This window comes from Siphateles boraxobius, unplaced genomic scaffold (assembly GCF_051911475.1).
Source record: "Siphateles boraxobius isolate OS27281-9 unplaced genomic scaffold, OSU_SipBor_1 54, whole genome shotgun sequence".
Taxonomy (NCBI): domain Eukaryota; kingdom Metazoa; phylum Chordata; class Actinopteri; order Cypriniformes; family Leuciscidae; genus Siphateles; species Siphateles boraxobius.
The window spans coordinates 1,178,653-1,205,281 of NW_027509180.1; the positions used below are offsets into that span (position 1 = coordinate 1,178,653).

At 42.9% G+C, this 26,629-nt stretch overlaps 1 protein-coding gene across 2 annotated transcripts in view; it reads left to right on the forward strand.

Annotated features, from left to right (window-relative positions):
* The window catches only part of LOC143714458 (uncharacterized), a 30,224-nt gene extending 5,033 nt beyond the window's left edge, over nt 1–25,191 (forward strand). The window contains exons 2-7 of one of the 2 annotated variants that reach the window (XM_077205676.1): nt 15,506–15,820; nt 15,918–16,388; nt 16,594–16,680; nt 24,582–24,626; nt 24,772–24,852; nt 24,963–25,191. In XM_077205676.1, coding sequence (XP_077061791.1) covers nt 15,506–15,820; nt 15,918–16,388; nt 16,594–16,680; nt 24,582–24,626; nt 24,772–24,852; nt 24,963–25,018 — 1,055 coding nt within the window. In that variant the 3' untranslated portion in view covers nt 25,019–25,191. The remainder of the gene's footprint in view (nt 1–15,505; nt 15,821–15,917; nt 16,389–16,593; nt 16,681–24,581; nt 24,627–24,771; nt 24,853–24,962) is intronic. The other variant, XM_077205677.1, reaches the window with a different exon arrangement.
* Nucleotides 25,192–26,629: the final 1,438 nt, after the last annotated feature.

The following is a 26,629-nucleotide window of genomic DNA, read 5'->3' on the forward strand; positions in this document are numbered from 1 at the left end:
GGCCGCGCCGGAGAGCACCCCGCCTCGTCCCTCCAGTTTCTCTGCAGGGGGGCACGAGACGTGACACTCCGCTTCTGCTGTGCTCTTTTTGAAGACGAACTCGACGAAAGACTTTGCTCTGGTTGAACATTCTGCGTGACAGACACAGTGCCCTGTAACGGCGCACCGGCAGGGAACGACTGGTCTGAACACACTAGAACCCTCCTTAGAGGCGGCGAGCGTCCCTCGGGAAAGCACTCGCCAGACCCTTCTACGCCCTGTTTCGGCAGGGTTAGTAGGACGGGCCCCTGAGGGCGCCGGGAGAGACAGGGCACCCTTAAGGGAGGTGAACGCAAGTCTCTCTCGGCGGGGACCCCCCTCAGATTTCCTTTGAGCAGGTCGGCCTGAAAAGCCTGCATAAAAGTCATCGTATGCAAACATGCAGCCGCCTGCCGAGCCACCGAGTAAGCCTTCCCCACCAGCACAGAGGTATATATATTTATTTATTTATTTATTTTTTGGTGGAAGAGCCGGTGCTTTAAGTGAAGACGATGAAGCAGGAGAGAGATAGCTCGCAAGCGTCTCCTCCGCCTACAGTATCGTCACATAACCAGCAGATTTAGCACCAACAATGTTACCATAAGCATTCGACTGACTTGTGTAAATTCTGCTTGAAACCGGTCTAACCCAGGTCTTTGAAACCTCAGCATGAAGATCTGGGAAGAACGGTAAGCACCGGCTAGAAGGTTGAGGTCGTGCAGACAGAAATCTATCATCTAGATTGCTTTTAATTCTAGAAACCTGTCTATCAGCTGGCCACTCGATACTGTTATTTTTTTTAATTTTTTTTTTAGCTTTTCAACAGCCCGAGATAATACATCCATCAAACCTTCTTCATTTGCAGTATAATGTGATAAACTAGTTTTCTCTGATAATAAACTTTCGACATCCAGCTCCTCAGAACTGGAAAATCTCAATTCAACATCATCATGTGCCTCCACCCGGGCAGAAGTAACCGCCGCAGCGCGTGCTTCCAGAGCCGGGTGAGAGGCACTAGATCTCGTCGGAGATAGCTGAGATAGGGCGGAGCCCGTCTCAACGTCGCCAGCGAGATCCATCTGCGAGCCCCAAGACAAGCGCCGCCGCTCTGCCTCAACAGAAGCGGGACCCGAGCCTCGGGGAGCTCGCAGCAAATCACTCTCCTCGAAGAGCGATCGCCGCGAGCGCAGAGTTCTCAAGGGAAAACGCTCGCAATGCTGACAATCGACTCCCTCGAGAGCCGACTGGGCATTGCTGCACTCCCAAACAAGCCACACTTAGCTCGTGTGAATCCCCACTCGTGATGTGCCGAGTACAGGGGGGAACACACTTCTTATACTGCTCGCTCATATTGGTTTTTTTATATAAAATATATATAGTGAAAACTCCTGACAAAACAGACAAACACAATCGACAGATTCAGACACACACAGAGCTGCTGAAGTAACTAAAAGCTGGCGTGTTGTGTACTCAGGGGATATTTATAGCTTCCTGGTCGATGACGTCACTCGCCGTACGCTCATTCTCTCCATTGACTGATTTCATTCATGCTTCAGACGCGTCACGCTGAGGGCGCTCCCACTGCGATTTCACGCAGCGGTAGTCCCTGAAGGGGAACTGATGCTTTCCTGATTTCTGTTCTCCAACTCGTATTTTGACTCTTCGCACTAAACCATCACTATCCAGAAAGGTTTCCACTACTCGCCCTAACTGCCACTGGTTTCTTGGGAGGATGTCTTCCTTTACAATGACCACATCATTCACTTTGAGATTGCGCCGGGTCACATGCCACTTCTGTCGTGTGGAAATGTTCTGGAGGTATTCCCTCTTCCATCGACTCCAGAACTGCTCAATCAAGTATTGAACTCGGCGCCATCGCTTTGTACCGTATACATCCTCCCTCTCGAAGTTCCCAGGAGGTGGAAGAGCAACCTTTGACTTCATTAGGATTAGATGATTAGGCGTTAAAGGTTCAAGAGAGTTGGGATCATTTATTCCATCTACTGTCAGTGGGCGGCTGTTAACGATGGCCATGGCCTCGTAAAAGAGTGTCCTAAGGGAGGAATCATCAAGCCGACCGAGACTTTGAGCCAAAGTAGCATTCAACACACTTCGAACAGTGCGTATCTGGCGCTCCCAAACTCCACCAGCATGGCTTGCTGACGGGGCATTAAAGACAAACTCGCACTGATGATCAGCCAGAAAACTCTCCAAAGCCTGGTTGTCACACTGTTTAAGTGCTTCTCTCAATTCATTCCTAGCTCCTATAAAATTCCTGCCCTGGTCACTGTATAGTTGCTGCACTACTCCTCTTAAGCTGATGAAACACCGTAAAGCATTAATAAAGGAGTCAGTAGATAGATCTTCTAACATTTCAATGTGGACACCTCGAGAATAGAAACAAGTGAATATCAAGCCGTACCTTTTGTACTCCTTCCTACACATTTTGATGACAAACGGTCCAAAGCAGTCCATTCCACAGTACGTGAATGGGGCAGATACTTCAATACGCTCTTTAGGAAGTTCAGCCATACGCTGCTCTTCTACCGGTCGCCTCAGCTTCCTGCACTGAACACACGTGTGTATCAGCTTCGCAACCAACTTGCTGCCACTGATGATCCAGAATCCATTTGCTCTAAGCTCCATTTGAGTTTGACTTCGACCTTGATGGCATACTCGTGAATGATAGTGCGACAACACAAGCTGGGTGATATGACTGTCCTTGGGTAGAATGCACGGGTGCCTAAATTCTTCACTAAGTGATGAATGCTTCAATCTTCCACCAACACAAAGTATGCCCTCTTTAAGAATGGGATCAAGACTAAAAAGAGGACTAGAACATGGAAGACTTTCCCCTTTTTTTTTTTTTTTTTTTTTGTTTAGTTTATTTATTACAGGGACAGTGCATATTCATAAACATTACTGTCAATATGCCAGAATTAGCCTAAAGGCTATTTTTCATCTGCAGTCCCTAGACAGATGGTAAAAGTCACCCTAAAAGAGATTACTTATTACATAGCACTAAAAAAATTTAAAATACATTTAGTAAAATTATCTATTACATTAGAATGTATAATCTAAACACATCAAGACATCAATCGGACAAACATCACGTAAAAACATGACACACACATAAGGAGAAAAGCCAACAGTGTACAGCAAGAACAGGTTTAGTAATAGGTTAATGTTGACAGCTCTGATGATCAATAAGCCATTTCCTCAACTGAATCTTAAAGGAACTATACGTGTTTATATTTCTGATGGTTATTGGGGTGAGGTTCCACTCAGCAGCAGCTTGAACAGAAAAAGCAGTATGACCAAATACACTTTTTCTAAGGGGAATGATACAATCTCCCCTAGCTGCACCTCTGGTCCTGCAGTAATCAACTGTTCGGGTATTGACAAACTGATGAAGAGGAGGGGAAGATATACCATGAATAATTTTATAAATGAGACATAAATTTGAATATATAACCATATTATCCCAACTGAGTAATCTATATTTCCCTTTCAAGGGAACTTCGAGCTGCGTCAAACGCTGCGGGAACGCCCCTGCGTTGTGCGTCATGAAGCACGTATGGAATCAGCCCAATGGAGAGATGAAACGTCATAGGCGGGTGACGTCATCGACCAGGAAACTATAAAGCACCCCAAAAACACAAGCGCATTAGCTTCTGTGCTTTCAGTCGCGCTACATGTGAATCTGTCCCTGTGTGATATTGTCTGTCTTACATACCCTGCACCACACAAACAATTTATCCCTATATATATATATATTGAGAGATTATGGCGGACGAACAGCAGTTTAGAAAGTGTGTTCCTCCCTGCTCGCGTTATTTAACGAGCGGGGATACACATGATCTTTGTGTTGTTTGTTTGGGAGTTCAGCATGCCCAGTTTGCTCTCGAGGGAGCAGACTGTGAGCATTGCGAGCGTTTGCCGTTAAGGACGCTCCGCTCCCGCCGGTCGCTCTTTGAGGAGAGCGGTTCGGTGCGCGCTCCCCGCGGTTCGGGTCCCGCTTCTGCCGAGGCAGAGCGGCGGCGCTTATCGTGGGGATCGCAGATGGATCTCACAGCGGGGTTTGAGACGGGCTCTGCCTTATCTCTCCCTTCACCTGTGAGATCCAGTGCCTCAGTCCCGGGTTCGGAAGCACGCGCTGCGGTTTCTTCCGCTCGGGCTGAGGCACCAATGCTATCCAGTTCTGAGGAACTTGATGTTGTTAGTGTTGAGGGAGATGTGGAGGATTCGCCACCCCACACTCCTGAGAGTGATGAGCTTATGGAGGTGTTAACAAGAGCTGTTGAAAAACTTAATATTGAATGGCCAGTGACTAGACAGGAGTCTGTTTCTAAATCAAAGTTGGATGAGAGATTTTTGCCGTCACGTGTGCAGCCTCCACGCCGGTGCCTGCCGTTTTTCCATGATCTCCACACCGAGGTGTCGAAATCATGGAGAAAACCGGTGTCATATAGAGTGTTTAGTCCCCAGACTTCAACATACGCTAATATTATGGGAGCCAAGGCTCATGGTTATGGTGCGTTGCCTCGTGTGGAAGAGACGCTTGCGAGCCATCTCTCCCCCGAAGCAGCATCATCTTTTAAGGCACCGGCATTACCCACCAAGCCTTTAAGAAACACTTCGGCTTTGGTGGGTAAAGCATATTCGGCAGCAGGTCAGGCTGCGTCATGTCTGCATACTATGTCAATCTTGCAGGCATACCAGGCTGATCTGCTAAGGGACATGAGTGAGAGTGAGGAGGTCAGTACTGACGTAGTTCGCGAACTGCGTCAGGCTGCTGATTTATCCCTGCGTGCCACCAGAGAATCGGCCAAATTAATGGGTCGTTCTATGGCAGCTCTGGTGGCCGCAGAAAGACATTTGTGGTTAAATCAGACTAATATTAAAGAGAGAGAAAAAGCTTTTCTTTTAGATGCTCCTCTTTCTCCCATGGGGTTGTTTGGTGATGCTGTGAATTCAGTTATCGATAAATTCCAAGAAGAAAAGAAACAAACTGCAGCTTTTAAAAAGTTTCTTCCCCTTAAAGTTCATGTCCCTGGGGCTGCTGGGCGGGAGCAGCCCCGGCCGTCTTCGAGCTCATCACATAGAGCGCAGCAGAGGCAGAGTGTCGCGTCTCGTGCTCCCCCTGCTGGACAGTGGGCTCAGCCGCGACACTCTCAGCCGAAGCCTTCTCCCAGTAGAACTGATCTGAGGACAGTTATATTGGCTAAGAAGGCTTCGGCTAAGAAGAAGTCCTGACGCCAAGCCGTTCAGGATGCTGAGGGTGGTCCCCACCGAGGCGGAAAGGTGTTCACCTCTTTTTACGGTGCCCATTCCTCCTCGGTGCCCTCAGGGGCTCGTTCTGCCAACCCCGCCTTTATGCCGGGGCACAGACGATCCCAGCGAGCGCTTTCCCGAGGGACGCTCGCTCCCTCTGAGGAGGGTCTCAGAGCGGTCAGACCAGTTGTTCCCTGCCGGTGCGCCGTTACAGGGCGCTGCGTCTGCTGCTCAAGTTACACCAGAGGCCAGTCTCGAGAGGCTGGTACCCTTAGTAGAATTTCTGGCAGAGTGGAAAAGCCTTCCAAAAATATCTCATTGGGTCCTGCAGACAGTAGAAAAGGGTTATGCTATCCAGTTCAGGTGTCGTCCACCAAAATTCAGAGGGGTTCTGCACACAGTGGTGGGCCCCGAGCAGGCTCTGGTATTGGAACAAGAGGTGAAAACGCTCCTTCAAAAAGAGGCTATAGAACGGGTTCCTCCTCCCAGTTTGGAGTCAGGTTATTACAGCCGATATTTCATCGTTCCAAAGAAGGATGGGGGGTTGCGTCCAATTTTAGACCTGCGCATATTGAATCGCTCGGTAGGGAAGCTAAAATTCAAGATGCTCACTATCAAGCAGATCGTGTCTCAAATCAGGTCCGAGGACTGGTTTGTCACGATAGATCTGAAGGACGCATACTTCCATGTGTCCATCCTTCCACAACACAGGAAGTTCCTGAGGTTCGCCTTCGGGGGCGAGGCGTACCAGTACAGGGTTCTTCCGTTTGGCCTAGCTTTATCTCCCCGCACTTTCACGAAATGCATGGATGCAGCACTAGTGCCTCTGAGGCTTCAGGGCATTCGTATTCTCAATTACATCGACGATTGGTTGATTTTAGCTCAGACCGAGCAGATGGCGGTTCGGCATCGAGATGTCGTCCTCGCTCATATCAGAAAGTTGGGGTTGAGGCTGAACGCAAAGAAAAGTGTATTATCTCCTTCCCAGAAGACCACTTTTCTGGGTGTCGTTTGGGATTCGGTATCGATGCGGGCGCGACTCTCTCCGACCCGCATCGCTTCGATTCTCTCAGCTGTGAAACAAGTGAAGCTAGGCCAGCTACTCACTGTCAAGCAGTTTCAGAGACTGTTGGGTCTGATGGCAGCAGCGTCCAACGTTATACCTTGCGGCCTGTTGTACATGAGACCGCTACAGTGGTGGCTCAGGACCAAGGGATTCTCCCCGAGGGGAAATCCGCTCCGCACGTTCAAAGTCACGCGGCGCTGCCTTCGTGCTCTGGTCATGTGGAGAGAAACTTGGTTCCTATCCAAAGGTCCTGTGCTGGGGGCTCTTTGTCGTCGCATAACGCTAACGACGGATGCTTCCCTCACAGGGTGGGGGGCGGTCATGAGTGGTCGCCCAGCCCAAGGTCTGTGGCAGGATCATCATCTTTCGTGGCACATAAATTGTCTAGAGATGTTGGCTGTGTTTCAGGCTCTGAAACACTTCCTAACAGACCTGAGAGGCCATCATGTGTTAGTTCAATCAGACAACACGTCGGTGGTCTCTTATATAAATCATCAGGGGGGCCTGCGGTCTCGCCGGCTTTACAAGTTGGCCCGTCAGATCCTCCTGTGGTCCCAAGGGAAGCTACTATCTCTGAGAGCAATGTATCTCCCTGGGTATTTGAATGTGGTAGCAGACTCCCTGTCGAGGCAGGGGCCGAGGCCAGGGGAATGGAGACTCCACCCCGAGGTGGTGGAGCTCCTTTGGTTGAGTTTCGGTCGCGCCGAGGTGGACCTATTCGCTTCCAAGGAGACCACTCATTGTCATCGGTGGTTCTCCATCACTCTTCCAGCCCCCCTGGGGTTGGATGCTATGGTGCAGCCGTGGCCGAGGTCACGTCTGTACGCCTTTCCCCCGATTGCTCTGTTACCAGGAGTTCTGGAGAGGGTCCGCCGGGACGGGGTCAGTCTACTACTAGTAGCCCCGTTCTGGCCGGCCCGAGTATGGTTTGCGGACCTGATTTCTCTCCTGGACGGTTCTCCTTTGGAGCTCCCGGTCAGGAGGGATCTACTCTCCCAGGCGGGGGGCACGATACTTCACCCCCGCCCAGAATTGTGGAAACTGTGGGCTTGGCCTCTGAGGGGGCCCAGCTCATAGACTCCGGTCTCTCAACCGAGGTTGTTGAGACCATTCTTAACTCCAGAGCTCCATCCACGAGGAAGCTTTATGCCTTGAAGTGGAAACTTTTCACTTCTTGGTGTGGAGAACACCTGCAGGACCCAGTTAACTGCCCAGTGGGTGCAGTGCTGGAATTCCTGCAGGAGCGCTTCTCCACAGGGTTATCCCCCTCCACACTAAAGGTGTATGTGGCGGCACTAGCTGCTTACCACGTCCCTTTCAGTGGAGTTTCTCTTGGGAGACACCCGCTTATAACTCGTTTCCTCCGTGGCACTTTGAGGCTGAGGCCAGCAGTTCGTACGAGGGTGCCGACTTGGGATCTGGCCATTGTATTAGAAGGTCTTTCCCTAGCTCCTTTTGAACCTATCGAAGAAGTTCCCGAGAAGTTTCTCACTTTTAAGACTATCTTTTTGCTTGCTATCTCTTCACTAAAAAGAATCGGAGATTTGCAGGCTCTGTCGGTTTCACCCTCGTGCCTGGAATTTGCACCTGGCATGGTTAAAGCTTTTCTGCATCCTAGACCAGGTTACGTTCCTAAGGTTCCTACTAATATTGTTAGACCTACGGTTCTGCAGGCTTTCTGTCCTCCTCCATTTATGTCATCGGACCAGGAGAAACTTAATTCACTCTGCCCTGTTAGGGCATTAGACGCTTATGTCCACAGAGCTGCCCTGTGGAGGAAATCAGAACAACTTTTTGTATGTTTCGGGCCACCCAGGAAAGGGTGTCCGGCGTCTAAACAGAGAATGAGCAAGTGGGTGGTTGAGGCTATCTCACTTGCTTATGAGTCGGCTGGCCAGCCTTCACCTTTGGTTGTCCGAGCTCACTCTACCAGGAGTATGGCTGCTTCTAAAGCTCTTTTGTCGGGGGTTTCCCTGAGTGATGTTTGTGATGCGGCTGGATGGTCTTCACCGCATACTTTTATTAAGTTCTATGACCTAGACTTAAGCTCTACCCCTGGGGCACAGGTGCTCTCGTCCTCTGTGCGCTAGTCTCACATGACGGTCATTTGGTCCTATGGCGACGTGGGTATTCGCGTTCCCGCAGCGTTTGACGCAGCTCGAAGTTCCCTTGAAAGGGAACGTCTCGGTTACGTATGTAACCCTAGTTCCCTGATAGGGAACGAGACGCTGCGTCGCTCCGCCATACTCCCGGCACTCCCGTTAGCGCTTCCTTCAAGCCTATCAGAAGCTAATGCGCTTGTGTTTTTGGGGTGCTTTATAGTTTCCTGGTCGATGACGTCACCCGCCTATGACGTTTCATCTCTCCATTGGGCTGATTCCATACGTGCTTCATGACGCACAACGCAGGGGCGTTCCCGCAGCGTTTGACGCAGCGTCTCGTTCCCTATCAGGGAACTAGGGTTACATACGTAACCGAGACGTTTTGTAGTATTGGACAATGATGAGAAATACATGGTTTATTGTCCAGAATTTTAACAGTTCGTTTGTAAAGTGATTGCAGAGGTTTCAAAGATGTAATACTAGCTCGTGCCCAAATGGGTAAACAGTATGTGATGTGTGAGAAAATCATAGAGTGCATGTACATTTTTGCTGCCTGTGTGGACATTTGATGGCGAATGTGTCTAAAATTACAGAGACTATATTTAATTCGATTACAGACCATTTTTACATGTGACGAAAATGATAACTTTGAATCAATTAAAACTCCCAGATATTTGTATTCTGACACGATCTGCAGTTTTTCCCCTGAAACAAAGATTTCTGGCTCAACACTGAATTTTTTGTGAGACTTGGTAAAAAACATTGCTACTGTTTTTGATGTATTCAGCTGCAGGCAGGAGTGTTTCAACCAAGCTGTGACATTAACCATGGAGTTAGTGAGCTTCGCAACCACCTGAGAGATATTCCTACCGTGTGCATAGACTACGGTGTCATCAGCATACATCTGCACAGAAACATCAGGACAAGCGAATGGGAGGTCATTTATATAAATGGAGAATAACAAAGGCCCTAAATTAGATCCCTGAGGAAGACCGGTGGACAGACTCAAGGCTGCCGATTTAGATGATTGAACTCTGACATGTTGGGAACGGTCAGTAAGATAAGACTCAATCCATTTAAGTGCATCTGAGGAGAAATTAAAACTACATAATTTTGTCAGTAAAATTTTATAATTAACAGTGTCAAAAGCCTTCCTGAGATCCAGGAATACCGCTCCAACAACCCCACCTTGGTCTAACAAAGCTCTTATATTTTCAGTAAGGAAGCAAGTCGCAGTCTCGGTGGAATATTTTGCTCTAAAGCCAAACTGCATAGGGTGGAGAGCATAAGGAGGGGTGTTTAGATGGTTAATGACTTGCTTTGCTATCAGTTTCTCGGCAATCTTAGACACTGTGGGCAATATACTTATGGGCCTGTAGTTTGACATGGAATAAGGATCTCCACTTTTAAAAACTGGAACAACTACAGCTGGTTTCCACATGCTTGGGAACAAATTTTGAGAAATGGACAGATTGATAATTTTGGTGATGGGGGGTGTGACTGATGTACTTAACGCCTTGAGCATCACCGTATCCATATCAAAAATATCTTTGCATCTCGATGGTCTGAGTGATTTAATGGTCTGAGATACTTCTAATTCTGTGATGTTAGATAAGTTGAAAACTGATTGCCTTTTCCAAGGGCCTTTATCTCTCGACTGAATGCTTGCTGTTGAACAAGCTTTATCACTGCTTTGGCAGCACTCTCGCGCTCTTTGATAGTCACAACATCAGTTTGACACTTTAGTCCAGGCACTAGTCTCTTAATTCTTGCCACTACCTTAAGGAGTATTGTCCAAGAGGATAGCCTAGACAGGCGATTAAGCATGTTCATGCAATCGGTCACTCTTATTGCAAATGCCTGAATGGTTTTAACCTCTGGGTCACAAACCAACAGGTCGAGAGATGAAGTAGGTACCGGATGAACCTCTTCCTTCCACAAAAATTCAGGACCGGATAGCCAGGTTGTTGATAAAATGTCTGATGCACGGAGTCCCCTAGAGGCGTGATCAGCTGGATTTTCTGTTGTATCAACATAATACCACTGGCTCGGCTTGGTGTACTCTCGTATAAACTGAACACGATTCGCCACAAAGATATGAAATCTCCGTGCTTCGTTGTTGATATATGCTAGAGTGACTTGAGAATCTGTCCAGAAGAATTCTTCATCAATCTTCATATTTAGCTCTGATTTCAGCAGAACGCTCAATCTGGCTGCAACCACAGCAGCTGAAAGTTCTAAACGGGGAATGCTTGTGATCTTTGATGGTGCGACCCTGGCCTTTGCCATGACAAGACTGCAGTGAACTTTGTTCCTGACATCCTTGTATCGAAGGTAAGAACATGCACCATAGCCTACACTGCTAGCATCTGTGAAGTGGTGCAATTCTACTCTTACAATCTTGTCAAAGTCTTGTGGGTGATAACATCTTGGGATCCAGACTACTTTAAGGCCTTGAAGGCCAGCCTTCCATTCCTCCCACCGTGGGAGCAAGTCCTCAGGAAGCAGATCATCCCATCCAATGCTCCGACGACACAATTCTTGCAGGATGCACTTTCCGCTCAGAACAAATGGAGCCACAAAGCCCAAAGGATCATACAAGGAAGCTATGACTGATAGAATGCCACGCCGTGTGTCTGGTCTATCTTTCAAGTTTATATTAAAACTGAAACCATCGCTTTCAATTAGCCACTGAATACCCAATGCATATTCTATTGAGGCTGACTCAGGGTTAAAGTCAAGACGTTTGACCCTTGGCGCTCTTTCGGATGTCTCAACACAATGAAGAACCTCACTTTCATTCGAGTTGAATTTGTGAAGTCGTAGGCCTCCTCTTTTACACAACTCTTGTGCTCAAACTATCAGTTCACAGGCCTCCTTAACTGTGGGAACACTCACTAGCCCATCATCAACGTAGAAACTATTTTCAACAAATGCTGCTGCAGAGGGATAATGTGCTTTGTATTGCTGAGCGAGGTATTTCAGGCCAAAGTTAGCGCACCCTGGAGAGGAAGCAGCGCCGAACAGATGAACTGCCATCTGGTATTCCTTAGGCTCACGATCAAGGTCTCCATGCTCCTACCATAGAAACCTCAGGTAACTGCGATTATCAGGTGTAACAAAGAACTGATGAAACATCCTTTCGATGTCGCAGATGATGGCTACCTTCTCCTTTCTGAAACGACAGAGAACTCCTAACAAGGAATTAATCATATCGGGGCCTGTCAGTAAAGTATCATTCAACGAGATGCTATGAAATTTAGCTGAACAATCAAAGACGACTCTCAATTTGCCAGGCTTCTTCGGGTGGTATACACCGTGGTGGGGTATGTACCAAACAACATCTCCGACAGATACCTCTGGGGCTGACTCTGCGTCACCTTTATTTATCACATCCTCCATAAATACCTTGTAATGATCATAAAACTGTTGGTTGGCCTTGAACTTCCTCTTTAAGTGCTGCAAACGAATTATAGCCAGCTTCTTATTGTTAGGTAATGATGGGGGACTTTGGCCTTTAAATGGGAGAGGCATCTCAGAATCAGAATCAGAATCAGAAAGAGCTTTATTGTCAAGTGTGCTTGCACACACAAGGAATTTGTTTTTGGTACTGAGGCTTCCAGTGGACATATACAAATACAAATACAACAAGAAACATAATACTACAAATTATAAGAATAACAAATAAAAATATAAATATATGAGAATAAAAGTATCACAATTTGGAGATGGTCATCTCCAAATGACCATCCTCTTTCTGCTGAATGTTTTCACTAAGAATCTGTATGAAGCGCACATCATCTTGAGAGACACATTTACCCTCAGAATTCCTTTCATTGAAGTCAGACTCCAGAACCTTCAAGATGTCTGCGGCTGATGGAACTGGCATCTCTCTCACTGCGACCCTATGTACGAATCTTTGACTTCCCTGCCTATCCAAGTGGGGATTAGCTGCTCCTATAATACTCCATCCCAACTCAGTTTTCTGTGCGAATGGTTCATTTTCACCGCCAGTAATGACCTCAAGGGGAGCTAACGCTGAAGGACAATCACAGCCAATCAACAGTCCCACTGCGCAGTCTTGAAGAGATGGTAAGTTATTTGCCAGTTGTTTTTAGGTGAGGCCAATGCAACGCTGTGGTTCTGGTTGGTATACAAGACTTATCAACAGGAATAAAGTCACGTGTGTATGCTTGCCGTAACGGTATGTGATTTTCAGAATGAAAGCTTCGAACTAGCAAACCACACACACTTTGACTGGCTATAACTGTGTCTACAGCAGTCATTGTACTGAGCTTCAACTGTAATGGTTGAGAAACTACATCCAGCTCTCTGACAAGATCTTCCAAGACAAAAGATGAATCACTCTGGGTGTCAAGAAGAGGTTCTTTCATAGATGACAAGAAAACCGGAACAATACTTGAGGTAGCAGAAGAATTCTGAATTACTGCATGGGACAAAACTTTGCGGACTTGCTGATTTGCTTGTCCATCTGTGGAATCAGAAATGGAACTTCTCTTTGTTTCGCCAGATCTCTTCTCTCTCTCTTCATGCAAACAGGTTGGATGGCGCCGACTACACACTCCACAGACATGCCGCGTTTTACAATCTTTAGTTATATGTCCCTTACGCAAACATCCAAAGCATAGATAATTTTGATGTATGAACACCCTTTTATCTCCCATAGACTTGGCAGCAAAGACTGGGCACTTAGCAATGCCGTGCAGCTCATCCTTACAGACAGGACATGGCAGCTTTGGCTTGAAGGGAGACAAACTTTCTGACTTAAAAGCATGATATTTTGTTTGGACACTTGTACTGAGGGCCTTTGCCCTCTTAGGGAACTTTTCATCTACTGAGCTGGAGCTCAAAAACGAAGAAGTGATGGGATTACAGGCTATGCGAGCTTCCTTCAGTACAAACTTAGTAAATTGTTCGAAGATTGGATATTCTCCAGATGCATCGAGCTGCTCCACTACGATTCGGCTCCATTTGCGGACAATCCAGTCAGGTAATTTTCTCAAGAGCTTATGATTTTCCTCACAATCATTTAAAATGGCCAATCCTTTGACATGGGGCATAGCTTCTACACAGCTCTTTAAAAAGTCTGCAAAATCTCTAAGTGCCATAGAGTCGTTAGGACTAATCTTAGGCCATTTCATCAGCTTGTCTCGAAACGCCTTCTGCACAATGAATGGATTTCCATACCTGTCCTTTAAAACTGCCCAAGCACCTTCATATGCATCCTCAGAGCTCCGGTAAAAGAATCCTTCCACGACCTTCCGTGCCTCTTCTGAGAGGTAGCCTTTCAAGTAAAGCATTTTTTCACTAGCAGAGATGGGTTTCCTATCAATTAGAGTTGTGAATGACATCCGAAAGTCAACAAATTTCAAAGGATCACCAGCAAACATCATTGGTTCAGGAACAGGCAGACGATTTAAACTAAAAGAGCTTGCAATTGCTTCAGCTAAGTTGGCTGTTAAACTCTGAGATGCTGGTTGCGATTGGAACATGGTGACTCCTGTATCTAGTTGTCTGTTCGAATATGTAGCCGGAGTGGTTCTAACAACAGAGGCTGTATTAAATTCTCCCCCCATGTTCTCCACATCACCACCCAGTTTATTGTATGTTCTAACTCGAGCTGCAGCCACTTTCACATCCATGCTCGCTTGCAACATTTTTAACTTTGTTTTCTCCTCTTCTAACTTCAACTCCACTTCTGCTTGTTTCTGCTTCATTTCTATCAATATTTGTGACTCATTGAGTTTCCATTCACTTTCCAGCTTAATAAGTTTGGTCTGTTGAGCTTGTATCTCTTCAATCGACTTTGCCTGTTCTAATTTGGCTGCGAGATCTGCTTCTGCATCTACTCGCTTACAAGAAGCCTTTGAGCTAGTGATTGACAGGTTATCTAAATTTATGGATTCTTCTAAAATAACACTTTCATTGCTTGTCCCACCAAAGACAGATTTATATTCCTCACGACTTAAAATCATTCGCACTCTTTCTTTCTCAGCTTCTTCTTTATAGGTCTCTTGAACTAGACCCACATCAAGCCGTCTACTCACAAGATCACATATTTCTGTTGTCAGCGTGTTACAAGCATCCAATTTCTCCACAATCTCTGGTGTACTAAGATAATTGCGTTGAAGTGGCTCATAATTTTGATTTACACGGTCGTATCCACTCTGAATGTGTTCGTTTATTTTATCAAGATCCTCCTTCAAACAGAATTTCTTAAGCCTAGTTCTAGCTTGTCGTGCTATCTGCTTCCACGATTCATAAGCTCTCAAAAATGCCTTACGTTCCTTTTAGCTTCCTCTTCACGCATTTGTTTGCCCTTTTCTGTAAGCTTTCGTTCACGAGAGACTGTTTCTTCTGTTGAAGGTTCATCATAGTTTAGATCTTTCTCACCAGTGGACCTTTCCTTTTCTCTTGACATGTTTGTATCACTACTTGATGTATTTCTAAATTAAAGTGATTCAGGGAGCTGTGGTTATAAGATGATGCTGTAACTTAACACTCCTCGCTTCAAAATATTAAGATAGGTCTACCCAAATGTCAATTAAAAAAAACACTTTAATTTATTCAAGACAGCTTAATAAAAATTCGAATGGCTAAAGTTCATCTTTCAAGATACACAAGTTTAAGATTTAAGAGTAAATATAAACCGTTAAACATTTCATATTTGTAACCCTTTCAGATATTTCACAATTCACTCACAAACACGAGAGCCTGTTATGTAGCCTTACTACTTAGATCAATCAGGTATAGCCATGTAAGTAAATAGTTCAGTTCATTTTTTTTTATTTTTTTTTTTATATATATTCCGATAGTCAGAGTCTCTCACCGCATCTGTAGTCTCTGTTAAACGTGCTACCAATTTACGACCTTGCCTGGATGCGTGGAACAAGCGATGGCAACCTCCGGAACGAAGACGACATGCAGCGTAGCAGATGACTCAGATGTAGCGTCGAGTTTTCACTAATATATTTGAGTTTTTATTAATATATAATAATGATCACTGATATATACTGTGTTTCAGGCACCAGTGGAGATGAGGATGTGTTCATCAGTTCTGGTGTAAATGTCTCTCTGTCCTGTAATAATGCTCTTTCTGACTGCAAATCAACTACATGGATCCACTATAACAGCTTGAGAGATTCAGAAGTTAAACTGATTACTGGAGGGATAAAGAATAAAGACACAGAGAGACATGAGAGACTGAGTCTGGAGTCTGACTGCTCTCTGAACATCAAGAACGTCACAGAAGAAGATTATGGATTATACACCTGCAGACAATATGTGATTGATGGACAACAAGGAACTTATGCTGATGTTTATCTGTATGTTCTTCATGGTAAGTTTATGATTATGTGGTCAATTTAAAAAGGGAAGATTCTCCCTTTAAACTCAGATGATGATTGAAGAGTCTGTGATTTGTGTCTTGTGTTCAGTTTCAGTGTCTACATCATCATCATTATCATCATCATCATCTTCATCATCATCGTCTTCATCTTCATCATCATCATCATCATCATCATCATCATCTTCATCATCATCTTCATCATCATCATCATCATCATCTTCATCATCATCATCATCGTCATCATCTTCATCCTCACAGACTGAGATCAGTCCAGGCCGCTCTGTGACTCTCTCCTGTCAGTTGTATTCATATACTGTATTCTCCTGTGATGATTGGGTCAGTTCTGGGGGATTTGAGCTGTTGTGGGTGAATCAGACTGGTGTTGATCTGAAGACAGACTCCAGATATCAGATATTATCATCATCAGCTGAATATCGCTGTATCATCATCACTCTGACTACAACACTCCTGAATGAAGATAACAACAGAGAGTGGAGATGTCAGCTTACTCGCAGAAATCAACTCGAGGCCTCAGTCACATACACTGTCAAGTATTCAGGTGAGAAAACTAATCAAAGAAAACTTCAAACTAATGAACTGCAGTGAAGTAACAGTCCAAAAAGTGATGCTGGAAATAATTAAAGGAATTGAAACTTGACAGCAAAAATTTTAACTTTTTATGTAATGTGATGATCAAAGTTAAAATATGATGGACATACATATTGTACAGTATTAATCATCTGAAGTAACATTGATCTTCACAGCTCAAGCTGATTCAACGACAGCAGTGAATCCAGTCCACATCACACACTCTCAGGATCCCTCAACTATAAACACACACGTTTCTAAAGGTACATCATCACTGTCTTTCTCACATCAGTGCTTTTCACTGCATAATGCTGGAGTTATCTTCAGTGTTCACTGATCACAATATGACTGTCAGATTCTACAGTATGATTGTCACATTGAGTTGTTGTTTTAGTTTCATTTCATGGACTATAATGGTGTGTTTAATTAGCGTACTTATGCATATTGTATGTCATGTTCAGTATAAACAGTGAGAGTGTGTTCATATAACACTCCGGTTCTTTCACTCGATTCTCCCAGAAATCCACACATGAATACGATATGTTGAGCTCATCCATGAAGCGCATTCACTGTAGAGACATGAACAACACCAAACAGACATAAAATACTGCTAGTCCAGGCACAAAATTATCAAAAAACATACATGTAAAAGTAAACAAAACAAATATACAAAAAAAGAGAGAAACACAAAATAAGCCATACACTCGTAATGAGCTCAGCAACAAGTTTAACATATACAACTTCAGTAATTAATCAGGTCTGGGTGTCTTATGACCCCAATATGAAATACACTGATTTAAATTTCTTTTTTAAAATAATATTTTTGACCTTAAAAAAAATAGTTATCTCTGCCAACATTTTGTTTCTGTCTGACTGGAGAAAGTTTGTCCTGCCATTCACTTCAACAGCTCAGATGAAACTGAAGAGAAAATAGCCGACTTCACTTATTTTTTACTCTAATGCTCAATTCACCTACTTATACTATGCCATAAAAGTATGTACTAAGATCACCATATGTAAGATCACATATGTACACTGATCACCATAATGGTGACCAAATATGTTCAATAAATCATCAACATCTAAACCTCTGTTAATTGAATAATAAGTGAAGCTGGTAATGCTGTTTGTGAGTTGTTTAATCCTCCTCTGCTGAGATTTTATCTGAAGCTGCATTATAATGATTTCTTCATTCAAATTATGATCAAGATTGCATAGCTGGATGTTTTCAGGGAATTTAGTTGTTACAAGTATAACATTTAAAGCCACTTAAATTATATTTGCGTCCACATGAAAATGCAAAAACGCGCTATGAAGCGCTGTCAAGAGCATGCCAAACCAACAGGTGGCGATATAACCCTAACCCTAAAGCCCTGTTGGCCAATCAGAAGCCTGAAAAAAACGTTATTACCGAATCAGACGTCACAATCCTGTATATTTATATAATATATATATATATATATATATATATATACACTCACCTAAAGGATTATTCGGAACACCTGTTCAATTTCTTATTAATGCAATTATCTAATCAACCAATCACATGGCAGTTGCTTCAATGCATTTAGGGGTGTGGTCCTGGTCAAGACAATCTCCTGAACTCCAAACTGAATGTCAGAATGGGAAAGAAAGGTGATTTAAGCAATTTTGAGCGTAGCATGGTTGTTGGTGCCAGACGGGCCGGTCTGAGTATTTCACAATCTGCTCAGTTACTGGGATTTTCACGCACAACCATTTCTAGGGTTTACAAAGAATGGTGTGAAAAGGGAAAAACATCCAGTATGCGGCAGTCCTGTGGGTGAAAATGCCTTGTTGATGCTAGAGGTCAGAGGAGAATGGGCCGACTGATTCAAGCTGATAGAAGAGCCACTTTGACTGAAATAACCACTCGTTACAACCGAGGTATGCAGCAAAGCATTTGTGAAGCCACAACACACACAACCTTGAGGCGGATGGGCTACAACAGCAGAAGACCCCACCGGGTACCACTCATCTCCACAACAAATAGGAAAAAGAAGCTACAATTTGCAAGAGCTCACCAAAATTGGACAGTTGAAGACTGAAAAATGTTGCCTGGTCTGATGAGTCTCGATTTCTGTTGAGACATTCAGATGGTAGAGTCAGAATTTGGCGTAAACAGAATGAGAACATGGATCCATCATGCCTTGTTACCACTGTGCAGACTGGTGGTTGTGGTGTAATGGTGTGGGGGATGTTTTCTTGGCACACTTTAGGCCCCTTAGTGCCAATTGGGCATCGTTTAAATGCCATGGCCTACCTGAGCATTGTTTCTGACCATGTCCATCCCTTTATGGCCACCATGTACCCATCCTCTGATGGCTACTTCCAGCAGGATAATGCACCATGTCACAAAGCTCGAATCATTTCAAATTGGTTTCTTGAACATGACAATGAGTTCACTGTACTAAAATGGCCCCCACAGTCACCAGATCTCAACCCAATAGAGCATCATTGGGATGTGGTGGAACGGGAGCTTCGTGCCCTGGATGTGCATCCGACAAATCTCCATCAACTGCAAGATGCTATCCTATCAATATGGGCCAACATTTCTAAAGAATGCTTTCAGCACCTTGTTGAATCAATGCCACGTAGAATTAAGGCAGTTCTGAAGGCAAAAGGGGGTCAAACACAGTATTAGTATGGTGTTCCTAATAATCCTTTAGGTGAGTGTATATATATATGTATATATATCGCTTTGCTGCAGAATTTCAACAACATCAACATGATTCCATGTGATAATATTAGATCTAGAATATGATTACGACAATGAGTAGGTCCTGACACGTGTTGTCTAACTCCAATAGAGTTAAGAATGTCTTTAAATGCCAATCCCAATGCATCTTTTTCAATATATACATGTATATTAAAATCACCAACAATTAGGACTTTATCTGCAGCCAATACTAATTCTGATAGAAAGTCAGCAAATTCTTTGATAAAGTCTGTATGGTGTCCTGGTGTCCTGTATACAGTAGCCAGCACAAATCTTAAACGTGATTTATCATTTGCACTATATATTGTTACATTAAGCACCAACACTTCAAAAGAATTATATTTGAAACTAGACTTCTTAGTAATTTTGAAAATATTACTATAAATTACAGCAACACCTCGCCCTTTGCCTTTCAGGCGAGGTTCATGTTTATAACAGAAATCTTGCGGGGTGCACTCATTTAAAATAATGTAATTGTTTGGTTTTAGCCAGGTTTCTGTCAAACACAGCACATATAGGTTATAGTCTGTAATCATATCATTAACAATAAGTGCTTTCGAAGTAAGGGATTGAATATTCAGCAACCTGAGCTTTATCATTTGTATTATTTCTGTTTTTTATTTGTTGAACATCAATTAAATTTTTACCCTTAGATGGGTTTGGAAGTTTTTTGTATTTCTTAATTCGGGGAACAAACACAGTCTCTATATGATGATATCTAGGTGAAAGAGCCTCTATGTGATGGGATTTATCTGACCTTGGTGACACGAGGCCGCTAGCAGACGGTCGGTTTAGCCAGTTTGTCTGCTTCCTGACCTGAGCCCCAGATTGTCATGTTTTATCTCTAAGACTATGAGCCATATTACTAGAGAGTTATTCAGATTATTCAGTTATTCAGTAATTGCTAACTAGAGAGTTAGCAATTACTACAATTGTCTATGAATTCTATATTATTTTGCGGACACCACTTAGACAACCAGCCATTGAGTGATGACAATCTGCTAACTATCTCATCACTCCTTCGAACAAGAAGGGGGCCAGAGCAAATTACAGTGTCTGACATCGTACCTGCGAGTTCACACACCTCTTTAACATTAATTTTAGTGATATCCGACTGACGAAGTCGAACATCATTAGTGTCGACGTGAATAATAATAATAATAATAATAATGATAACATACAGATTACATAAACAGAGAATATTTGTTTTCGTTTTCAATTAGACAATTTAATAGCAGAGACGTGAATGTTTATAAAGATATATTGCTCATGCCTGTGTGAATAGTATTCGCTGAGTTTGGTTTAAGTTTAGAGACGTGCTCCAGAAAAAAAGTTCACAGAGACGGAGAGGCAGAAAGCATACGCAGTTTATTTTCCTTATTTTACAAAAGCACAATGTTTTGTATTGATTGTAAGTGGGCACATAAAAAAGTAGACATTTTACAGTTTATTTTTTCATATTTCTTAAGTCTGTAGGACCATAAATGATGGAGTATTTTAAGTCTATTTTGCTGCTATGTGAATACTTCCAGCAAAACCCGCCGGCGCGTTTGTCGACCCCAGAGGGTTAACTTTAGCCTAATAGAAAGGAACATAAATTGGGATTAAACATATATGCTCACTCACATCAAGCCGGCGCTGTGGTGGTGGAGTCCATGCAGGAGGAGCAGCGTTTGGCACTGCGTCGCTTTTCAGCGCGAGAAGAGCTGTTGCAACCAGCAACCCTACACCTACGCCCCATCCTAACCACTGTACTAAATACTGATGAAGCTAATGCTAAAAATCTGCGCTAACTTGAAGCTATCCTAACTGATGCAATACTATGCTACTAACTAACCATGCTTCTAACAATACTACACTAACTACTATGCTAATTAATTACATCGGTTACACAACATCTAAATGTGACCCGTCACAGAAACCAGGGACACAAGTCGGCAGCACAACTTTCGAGCAAAATGAGAAAGAAGAGTTTTTTTTCAAAATTGGTGATTTTCAATTTTTTGGAGAATCTGTTAATTGAAATCACGAAGAAGCCTCTCCATGTTTGAGATAGCAGTATTGGTATATTTAAAAGCTAACATTTTGAGGTTGAAATCGGCTTGTTTTCGGAGATTCTAGTATGCAGTAGGGGCGTGGCGTGTCATTGTCTGTGTGTATTTCCATACTGAATAACCCGGCGCTTTTGCCCCCGCCCTCCAAGTCAACCACATGGCTACTTATTATGCTGTGCTCTGGCCAGCTCTCTCTGATATCAAAATTCAATGAAGATGGATGCCGCAAAGATTGTCGCAGACGAGATGAACCGTCTGGCAGTTACACCGAAAATGTTTTCGCCGCACTTCGTGGGCTCGGGAAACTGAACCGGAGGTATGGGCGCAGCGCGCTCGCCCTCAGTGCTTCAATACGGCGGCTCGGCTCGCTGACAGCGGTGGCTGGCTGTTTCATATGTGACGGAGAATCGAAATAGAGGATGCAGTTAAGACCTTTGCTGCTGCGATGAAGGCCTGCCGTGCGTGTTTCTGAAATGTAAGTTAAGCTTCATTTGCTCTTTAGTCGTTATTTAAGATGCTGAACCTGCTGATGATATAATGTGCTTGCGGACATTTCATTTGTGTGTGTATACGCACATAAGAAAGTGGTGTAAAGAGATTTGCAACAGTAATTTGAGGAGGTGAAATGTGATTATTTGGAAAATTGCAGAAATGACTGCTTAAAGAAAAATGCCAGCAGGCATTTGCCTCGTAAAATAACCTTTAATATTGTTGACATTTTGGGCACACGAGCGTTGCGTACTATTTGCGCTATATGTAGGCCTATGGCTTATTGGCCTTTGTTTGTTGTTGTTGGTTTTGCGTTATATGTATATGGCATATTGGTCTTTGTGTGTTGTTGCTGGTTTTGCGTTATACTGTATGTATATGGCATATTGGTCTGTATGTGTTGTTTCTGGTTTTGCGTTATATGCAGGCTATATGGCATTATTGGTCTTTGTGTGTTGTTGCTGGTTTTGCGTTATATGTATATGGCATATTGGTCTTTATGTGTTGTTGCTGGTTTCGCGTTATATGCAGGCTATATGGCATTATTGGTCTTTGTGTGTTGTTGCTGGTACGTTGCAAATAGAGGGGCAGCACAATTGTTTTTCGCCTAGTGCGGCAGAAGTGCACTCATTCGAAGTGTAAAAAAAGCTGTAAAGCACATGGAGGAGCTTTACAGGGGGTATGGCTTATCTAAATGAGATGTAAATGAGCCCTATTGTCACCCCCAGCAGCAGAGACAGGTGAGAACTGCACAATCTTTTAGAGCTCGTTTTCTCCTCTTTGAGCTTTTTTAAGTGCCTACTTTAAAATGGCCACAACTTCTCCAAATATTATCAGATTTCCACATGTTACACATCGTTGGAAAGCTTGGATATTACACTCTCAGAATCTATGAATAACTCAAAATGCCCCAGAACCGACTTGTGTCCCTAGTTTCCGTGACTGGTCACAAATAACTATATAAATGCTAACTAGAGGCTAATATACGCTATCCTGATCGTTTTTTAATACTCACAATTCCAACTCCTGACTCGCTACAGTGGTTTTGACGGAACCAGATGTTTTTATACAGGGGCTGAGCCTATGCCAAGGACTGGTAAGCTGGCGCCTGCTTACGTCACACGGCAACACAACATCCAATAGGAAAACTCCACTGCAGTACCCACCGTTCAACCTGAAGAGGGCAGCACTCAGACGTTTTTACTCCATATATTGTAGAATTAAAACACTTTATGCCCAAATGTCAAACAATTTACTCAAATCAACGAACAGCATTAATAAAGACCCAGTCTTACAGATCATTAACTAAAACAAGCTGTTTTATACCCTTTAAATGCGACTCGAATGTTCAGTGCGCACGACCATTAAAATATGTCAGTTATGCCGAATTTACATGAATATACATTTAGAATTTAAAAAAGTAAATACTGATGGAGTGAATTATATGAAAAAAAGATAAAATGTCCTGAAACTTATTTGTTTTTAAGTGGATAGTAGGCTTAATGTAAATGGAATGAGAATATGAAAGCAGTTATAGGCCATAATACAACAGTAGGCAACATATTGCAAAAACACACTGATTAAAAACTTCACATGATATGACACGACGAATATATTTTCATATATCTACACATATTTACACGAAGAACAATTTAAGCTTTATGTTATAAGCATTTTTAAAATATATTTTAAAAATATATTTCAATATATTTAACAGTGTACCACATATATGTGAATATATGACATTTCTGTATGGGTAAACTTCTGCTTAGCCCCCCTGAAATATTTGTGATTAACTGTACAATAATTCGTGATCGCTTTAGTCTTAAAGCATGAAACCGGCAGTACGCTTCGCCTTCACACCGAGCGTACGTCAGAAACAGAGGACAGGGTGTGTGTGTGTGTGTGTGTGTGTTCATCTGAGCCTCATTGGTCTGTCACTGCTCGTCAATGTCAGAATATTTGAGATGACCAATCAAATCAAAGTAGGCTTTATGTTCACAGACGCTAAAGAGCGTGATGTTTAGCGGCGTGAAGTTTAGCGGCGTCAAGTTTAGCGGCGTGAAGTTTAGCAGCGTGAAGTTTAGCGGCGTCAAGTTTAGCAGCGTGAAGTTTAGCGGCGTGAAAATTAGCGGCGTGAAGTTGAGTTTAGCAGCGCGAAGTTTAGCAGCGTGAAGTTAAGTTTAGCAGCGCGAAGTTTAGCAGCGCGAAGTTTAGCGGCGTGAAGTTTAGCAGCGCGACGCGGCGCTTCACTCAGTAGTTTATGCTCAAGTGCGAGATAAGATACAAGTAGCTAAACTAAACCTTTCATATTTCACATCTGTTTTAGGTCATAAATGTTAGACGAATGACAGAAATAATCAGGCAAGCTAATAAACTTGTAATTCGGTATAAGGTTATTATGAATGTGTACATATTAAGAATTAATATTAGTACATTTGTAGTCTTCAGTGAATTAATAAAGTCCAGCTTTAGGAGGGGAAGAGACCGGGCAAGATAAGGAGACTGAGAGAAAAAGAAAGAGTGATGATAAGAGGAGAGAGCAGGTTTGGACAAATAATCCACTGATGCTGACATGGTTTTAAACTATTTCTTATCCTTTTTTGGCCTTCAAACGTCTTGAAATGCACATATCTGACTAATATATACTAATAAACAGCAGATATCCTAGTAATATCCATGTGAATAAGCAACTAGTTAATAGTGAGAATTAGATCCTAAATTAAAGTATTAATTGTGTTAAAGCATACACTCATTGGGAGCTGAGCGCCGCTAAAATGAAGATCCTAGAATCGGCGTGTGTGAAGCTGGAGTATTATGTGATGATGATGTTGTGTATATGTGGCATTATGTGTTGAACTGAACTAACAGACGTGATCCACAGATCCAGCTGATACAGCATCAGAAACTGCTGGATTATTATACAGAGGTACGACACGTTCATTTATACTGACAGCTTTATAACATTAAACTATCAGTCAGTCTGTAAATGCTTCATCAATAACTGTTGATAGTGTAATACCCTTGACTTCAGTCATGTACAGTTTCTCTTCTTCCTCTCATGTTTCCTGCAGTGATTGTGAGTATTGTTGAGATCGCAGTGTTTGCTGCTCCTACTGTGATTCTTCTTCAGATCATCTGTGCAAGAAGAGCTGGTGAGTTTTGAGCCGCACACAATCTGATGATTCACACTCATCTGATCTGAACAATCTGCAATCATGATAAAAACACACACGAGAGGTCAGTCAATGCTTTTATTTTGCAGGGAGGAAGGACTCGAAGCACCCAGAGAAAATAGAGATGCCTACAATATTACAATAAAACACTGATGAGTTTAGAGCGAATCTGCAACTATATTTACAATAGCAAAAACTCAAAGAGGATTGTTCATTGGTTTATTTACTTCTTCTCAGAAAACAGAGAAAAAACTCTGATCACCCTGAAGAAATAGTGACACCATCAAGTTTAGATTAAAATGTTTTTGCAAGTAAAAAGCCAGATTTATTTTCATTTATATGGGTTTTATGAATATATTTGCCTACAGTGTTGAAAGTCATTTTCTTGTGCTTCATATGTAAACTGCTTTAAATCTAATATTAAATACCGTAATGGACAGACTCAGACTGTATAATCTCTCTGTTCTGTGTGATGGAGCTGATCTGAGGATTAATGTATCTTGTCTGTTCATTCCTGTTTTTAGCATCTTTTTTCATTTTGTATGATTGATACTAATATTCTTAATAAACCTCTGCAGTTGTGTTTAATATGTCTCCTTTCCTGAGATGTTTGTTCTCCTTCATGAGCTCGTAATGTATGGTAATATAGAACAGTAAGTGTGAGTATTGATGGGTCAAGTGTTGATGATAAAGATGTGTTTTCAGCCGTTTCCTGAAGATGTTAAAGCCTCATCCGCTCAGGTTGAGTTGGGTCATTCCTCCAGCAGGAACAGTCCAGGTGAAGGTCTGTGAAAGTGATTCTGTGTCTCTGTGAGATGATGCACACAAGACACCGTTCTCCTGCAGAACACAAGCTGGAGCTGATGTTAATAATTACTTTACATTACTTTAAAAACTTTTATAATTCAGGACTCATGGATAGTGGATAACTTTTAAGTAAAACATTTTTTTTATCACTAATAATGTAATGATTTTATTTCTAGAATTTAACGGCATGCAGGAAACGGCTAAAATAAAGAAGGGAGACTAGCAGTAATGCTCTCATGTGAAAAAGAATATCCTTGTGTTCATAGCAGATGTGTGTTGAGCCAGTGCGGTTCACAATATCCATGTAAAGCAACACTTCACTGTGGGATTGTGTCTCTATACAGCAACTCTAGCAGAATTTAAACACTCAGTTGGTCAGAGGAAGTTAACAACCACAGGAGAAGCTGACAGTGCTTAAAGGAAGAGCTGTAACTACATAACGAAGAGAAAGACTGTTATTTTTGCACTTTAAGTATACTACTATGTTCCTACTCCAGTTTTAATCTGTATACTTGAACAAATACAAGATAAACAAAGACCCGACTTGAAACAAACATGAATATGACCATAACAAACTCACCAACAGAGGCTACAAGTAACAGAGCTAGACAAAAGACAACTATGAGAATACAAAACATGAAACATTTTTTTAAATATTCTTCAGAGCTATTATCCATTGTTCAGTGTGTTGAGCCAGTGCGGTTCACAATCTGCACTTCTCACACATGTTTCACACACATGTAAAGCAACACTTCACTGTGGGATTGTGTCACTATACAGCAACTCTAGCAGAATTTCAACACTCAGTTGGTCAGAACAGAAGAAGTTAACAACCACAGAAGAAGCTGATGATGTTTAAAGAAAGAGCTGTAACTATATGTGACCCCGCCTGTGAAACCCCGGCTAAAGTCGCAGAATCTAATTATGAGTAAAAGAGCGTCAAAGTAGT